Source organism: Brachyistius frenatus, unplaced genomic scaffold (assembly GCF_029030835.1).
Source record: "Brachyistius frenatus isolate BFR_SWC_R1_liver_20210118 unplaced genomic scaffold, ASM2903083v1 Contig_386, whole genome shotgun sequence".
Taxonomy (NCBI): domain Eukaryota; kingdom Metazoa; phylum Chordata; class Actinopteri; family Embiotocidae; genus Brachyistius; species Brachyistius frenatus.
Window position 1 is genome coordinate 1 of NW_027210985.1, and position 6,076 is coordinate 6,076.

Below are 6,076 nucleotides of genomic sequence, written 5' to 3' on the forward strand. Positions count from 1 at the left end.
GGAGATCTCGGCATTGCGAGGACTTCAGGCTGAAGAGCAGAGAGCTGACCGTGTTCACCAGGTAGCTCTGCTTCTCCCGCTTCACCGTTGGAATGCCCAGCACCATGGACACTGAGGGAGGAAACACGCTCACATGACAAGAGGAAAGAAAACGGCAACAGCAGATGATGCCGAGTGCTACCGTTTGCATTATCTGGCAGATATTAGACAGACTTTACAATCATACTTTTTTATGAAGGGAAAGTGTGGCTGAGGCAGCTACACTCTGTGAATGTCTTAGCTGCTGGACTCTTAGAAAGATGCTGGCCATTTGGCAAATCATCAGGCATCTACATTTTTTGATTGATTTAACATTTTTAAATCAACTTGGTTTGGAAACTAAATTTGAAATCTAAAGTTCAGATCACACAGTAACAACAAGTCGTATCACACAAAGCTTCAGATGCGTTTTCCAGAGCAATAAAAGACTGTTTGCTGTCCTGGCTCCTAAATGGTAGAATGAGCTCCCCAACGACATCAGGACAGCAGAAACACACCTCTTCAGACTTTACCTTGAACAGTAGAACTTTAGTAGCACTTAAAATGACACTTACTGATAGCACTTTGTAGTTTGGCTTTCTTGAAGAAATTGTATTTACTTGTTTCCTGTTGTTCTGGGTTTTGTACCCTCATGGTTGAAATGCACTTATTGTAAGTCGCTTTGGATAAAAGCGTCAACTAAATGAAATGTAATGTCATCATGTAAGGGTGCTGTTTTTTTATGGGTGTGTTTATGTGGGAGTGTTTCTTCATACCTCCACGGCGTCCCTGCGTCAGCACCACATTGGGTGCCAGGCTGTTTGGATGGTGTCTGAGGTGGGGCATGTACAGGTAAATGTTGGGCTGAAGGAACATCTGCATGCCTGGATTGCCTTCTGGCTGCTTTACTGTGTCGGTTTACAGGAAAGGGAGAGAAATTGAGGTGAAGCTATTCACACAACATTTTCATTTTGTGTTGTTGTCAATTATTGGAAATGTAATTTTTTGTAATGTAAAATTTGGAAGTGATTACATTTCTAATAAACATCATACAAATTCAAATGTGCTGATGTACAGAAGGCTGGATTACACACAAGGAAATGTGGGCAACCTACAATTTCCCATTTTATTTGCAAGTCAAATGATGTTAGGTGATTTTGGCCAGCTGGTTTGAACATTTAAAGATTTTGTAAAAATATTTATCCATACAACATCACCTGAAATGCGACTTGAGTTATTAAATAAAAAATAACCTGCTAAATTTAAGAACTGTTATTTATTAATCCCACACTACAAAATCAAATATCGATGCTTCACACATCATCTGACAGGACTAATAAATAAATAAATCTCAGCATCTAAATCAATTCAAACCCCACTGTGTTTGTTAGTGAATCTCAGGACACGTTCGTTTGTTTATTTATTTTTGGTTAAATAGAAGAACGTGTTTGTCCGACCCGCCTCAGGAGAGAACATTTAGGTCAGTCAGGTTAAAACAGTTGGTGTGGAAGTGTAATGCTGGATCCTCTCCTACCCACCGGTCGAGACGGTGTCGGCGGTGGTGGGAACAGGACCGGCGGGATGGGTCATGTTGGCATCTCTGGACATGTTCCTCAGCTGTTCAAAGATGCGACTGACATCCCGGCTGACCTCCCCTCCCAGCTGCTCAGCCACCAGCAGACGCCCGTACAGGGTCTGCAGGTCCGGCAGCTCCGCTGAACCTGGAGACATCGAGGCACAATTTTAAGTGTTCAGAGCAGCTCTTACTGTGCAGTTCCCCGACTCCATTTAGCAGCTTTAGTTTTCCTTTTTTAAGTCGATCAGCATTATAATCAGCATACGTGTATTGCTACCGTTTTGTGTTGCTGAACCTGCAATCTTCTTCTTCTTCGACATCGTATTTTTTAGGTCTATGTCTTGTTTTTGTTTTTTTCTGATAGAACACATTTAGCTTCTTTATGGATTATTCTCTCAATTATTTTGTCGTTGGATCAGTTGATTGTACAGGCCAGGGGGTCGCAACCCAAAAATGAATCGTGGGGCCATTTTGAGCAGGTTGCAAATGTGCAAATATCATATTACTTTACAGCTATATCACCTGCTCCTGTTCTATATTGCAAATTTCGGCGTAATCTGGTAAACCTACATTTTCTGCAAACAGACGTGTAGACAATGAGACACACTGGGAGATCTCACAATATGACTTAAGAAATATGATAAACTGCCACTAATGTGCACATTCATAACTTGACCTTTTGTAACCCATGAAAAAACTAAAAGAAGAAGCACTCCAGAGATCATGTTATAGAGACATGTTAGATATATTATAAAACAATGTGGATTTATGGTCTGTACCTATGGCAGTTTAACCGTGATCACATATAAGGTTTGGTGTCCTCAATAAAAGAAAATATTGCTGCTTAATTACAGTTACAAGTATGAATACTATCAACTCTATTATATAAACTCCAATATATTCAGAGAATAAACTTTTTGAAAGTACAACCCAAATGTGTTTTCATTATCTGTGGGTACCATTGAGAATAAAGAAATTTGTCTTAACTGAAATTCTGTTATAAAAACTGAGCTGAAGCAGTGATGATACCTGCTGATTATCTCACCGCATGGTGTCGGGCTGAAAAGTCTTCTGTTGTAACAACGACACACCACAGAAACAGGATTGGGATACTAATATTTTTGATTAATGTTGATGTTTTCTGGGCTTAAATGTTGAGTCGCATTATGTTGGGCCAGAATAGCGACACAGTTATCCTTTCTGAAAAATAGATCTTTAAGTAGCTCCAAGTTTGAAAGTAATGTCATTTTATTGCTGCATCTGGTTAAAACCTATTGTCAGTTTTAATGTGGTTAAAATTGCCCAGGGGATTTCCCCCCCCCAAATGTTCTTGGTAAATATTTTGTTTCTACTCCTGTACAAACAAAGTCAGGTGTTGAGCTTTCTACAGCAGGTAGCATACAGGAAGCATATCAGATCTCGAGCCGGATCGCGTACAGTAGCTCACCATACACTGAGAGGGTTGAGCAAAGTTTGCCGTTAAGGTTCCGCTACTTACTTGGACAATTACAAAACCTGTTTGCTACAAACAGCAACGTAAACGTTAAAAATATTGTTTCTGACTGTTTTCATAAAACTAGACAGTTCCTCAAATTCAGGTTTTCTTGCAAACTAAGATGTTTTTCTTCGATAGGATACACTCACCTTCATCACCGGGGATTGATTTAATCCAAGTAACTGATACAAAACACGCAAAAACCAGGAGACATCCTATTCGGAAGGGGTAAAACCTCATTTCATTTCTCACTGACAGTCTTGTCTATTTTTGTCTGCCGACTTGCCGCCTGTTCCCACCGGACAACAGGTGGATGTGAGAACAAGTACAGGTGAAGTGCAAAGTAATGTTAGAGCTGCGTCATTGGCTGGTCACAGCTGGGACTGTCCCCTACGTCAGAAACCAGCTATCGTGACGTTTTGCCGGCTGTGTGGACTCCAGGTGTCCGCGGTCATTTAATGACAGCTCCTGTCATCACGATGTGAAACTGTCAGAGGTGTTTTACTCACGCGCGGGCAACAGTGACATCTGATGGTGGAATCAGATAACACTGCTTCCGTCGGTTCCGTCATTACATTAATGAACACAGTATAAACATTGACTATAAAGTTGAAATAATAGTGCAAGTAAAATAAAAATTTGGTTGCTCGATTTGGTTGCGAATTATGTTACTCTAAAAACGTGCGAACCAATAAATGATTTTGCATAACTGCATTATCATTTTAACATCATCCTTTATCTTATTCAAGTTGTATACGCCGTCATACTGCTGAATAAAGGCAGATTTATCATTATAAAAACATTATTTAACAAAACGGAGAACATGATCTTTAACAATCTCAGTTTTGTGAGAAATAGTCGTAACGCACCACACAAATCGTGGTCACGTTTTCAACGCATGGTCATTTGTTTGTGTCATAAAAAGCCTTACTTAAAATTAATGACACCTTAGATGAATTAAATAGTCGTTTAGGTACGTTTCTATATCTATGACGGCCTTATTTTCGGCTAGTTGGGGATGTAGCTCAGTGGTAGAGCGCATGCTTTGCATGTATGAGGCCCCGGGTTCAATCCCCGGCATCTCCACTTTTTTGTCTAACCAATTTGTATGTAACTTGTTTTTTGCTTATTTTTTCAAAATACCATTCTCACTCTTGAGGTGTAGTGATTAAATGTTATACTTCTTTCCCACGTTTCAGAGGGAAAACATTTAGGCTAAAGCGGTTACTTTGCAGATTAAAGTGAAAAAGCTTTTTTTTTTGACGTTATAACAAGATATTTTCATCTAACAAACAGATATTATTAACATATAAACTTATCACGTTATAACAATATAGCCTAATGTTTGTCAAGTTATAACGTGAATCATTTATAACGTGATAAATGATTGTTATAACAAAAATCGTGACTCACTCTACTTTATAACTGATATTGTCATAACGTGAAAGCCATTGAATGAAACATCTCTGTTAACAGTGATTTCAGAAGTATCTTCAAGTCATATTCATCCAGTTCTTAGAAACTGGGGTTTGAATATCTTACAATTATTACAAATATTCAATTTAAGGCAAAGGTTACTTCGATGCCACTCATTTATTTTTCTCTTTAATGATCAATGAAGTATTCAGTCTTGACCCATTTTGGGTTTAAAGGATCAGTTCACACAACTGTTTTGTTGTTATTGTTATTTGGTTGAATCAAACTGAAATTTTTTTTTTTACTTTTTACTCAACAAATTTATTGGACATTTCTGCTAAAATAGGATTTTATTATAAGGGCATATGACAAAGTCTTATGATCTCAGCTCTGATGACCACATCAGTTGTAATCAGAGTTCAACACTGCTCTCTTTGTGGTCCTGGAGCCTCAACGCCTTCTCCACCCGAAGCTCCTCTGGTGGTTTACCACCATCTGATCACCAACCACTACAGGCCAGCTCTGTCCGACCAGTGGTCGGGTGTGCCACGATATTCCATCATCAGATACCCGTCCACAGTCCTGGAGACACTGACTGTTTTGATGGTAAAATAACGGATATTGAAACTATAGCTTATTGGTAGCTCCAGCTTCAAAATATCTGTGTGGGCATTTGGCCTTCAATACCCTGTGTCAGTAAAACTGTAAGGCAGATGTGTGCAGAGGGATCTCGTGTGCACGACTTTCAGAGAGGGTCATTCAGAGAAGTTAACAGAGACACCAAAAGGAGCATTTCTGTTGCCGTGGGAAACAACGAGATTAGCCCCACACAGCCCCGCACACACAGCTCCATTCACATATTTACCAAGAAGATCCCCCACCCAGCATTCATCACCCAATGCCCCTGAGTGACCTTTGACCCGACCCAGTGGCTGCATTCATGAGGAAATAGCCTGTTGTCACAGTGACAGAGGAAATGTTTAATCTCTATTTACCCCCCAAAACTTTCATTGTATGTTTTTACATTTATTTTGTTAAATGTAAAATAAAAGACACAAAAATATCAGAATTTTGTGCTTTTCCGACTGAGACACTCTGCCTCTCTTTTTGTACCCCGTCATGTTATTGACCTGTTACCAATGAGCTCAATTAGTCGTGAGATGTTCAACCACGTGTTTCTTTTAGCGGTACACAACTTTTCCAGTCTTTTGTTGACCCTGCCCCAACTTTTTTGAGGCTTGTTGCTGCCATCAAAATTAAAAATGAGCACATATTTTCATAAAACAATAACATTTCTCACTTTCAACATTTGATATGACGTCTTTGAACTATTTTCAGTTAAATACTGATTTATATTATTTGCAAATCAACGCATTCTGTTTGTATTTACATTTTACACAGCGCCAACCAATTTCTTTGGAAACAAGGTTGTACTTAGCGCTGGCTCAGGTGACCTTGAGTCATCCCCTATACACCTATACCGCTGCTGGAGGACCTCCCATGATGCAGTGGGCTCCTTTCCTCTCTCTCTTTCAATCCCAATGCATTTATATGACACCATTACATCTCAT

The 6,076-nt window shown here is 39.4% G+C and overlaps 1 protein-coding gene and 1 non-coding gene across 2 annotated transcripts; one reads left to right on the forward strand and one right to left on the reverse strand.

Moving 5' to 3' along the window:
• Positions 1–12: 12 nt before the first annotated feature.
• On the reverse strand, positions 13–3,401 carry LOC138636580 (alpha-1,3-mannosyl-glycoprotein 4-beta-N-acetylglucosaminyltransferase A-like; the record flags this gene model as incomplete). Its single annotated transcript, XM_069724644.1, has 4 exons — positions 3,239–3,401; positions 1,557–1,739; positions 795–926; positions 13–111 (listed from the first exon to the last, which is right to left on the reverse strand). Coding segments are annotated over exons 1-4 (505 nt in total), but the record flags the coding sequence as incomplete, so codon positions are not given.
• Positions 3,402–4,103: 702 nt separating this feature from the next.
• On the forward strand, positions 4,104–4,175 carry trnaa-ugc (transfer RNA alanine (anticodon UGC)). The gene has a single exon. It is a non-coding gene; the product is annotated as a tRNA-Ala (tRNA).
• The last annotated feature ends 1,901 nt before the right edge of the window (positions 4,176–6,076 follow it).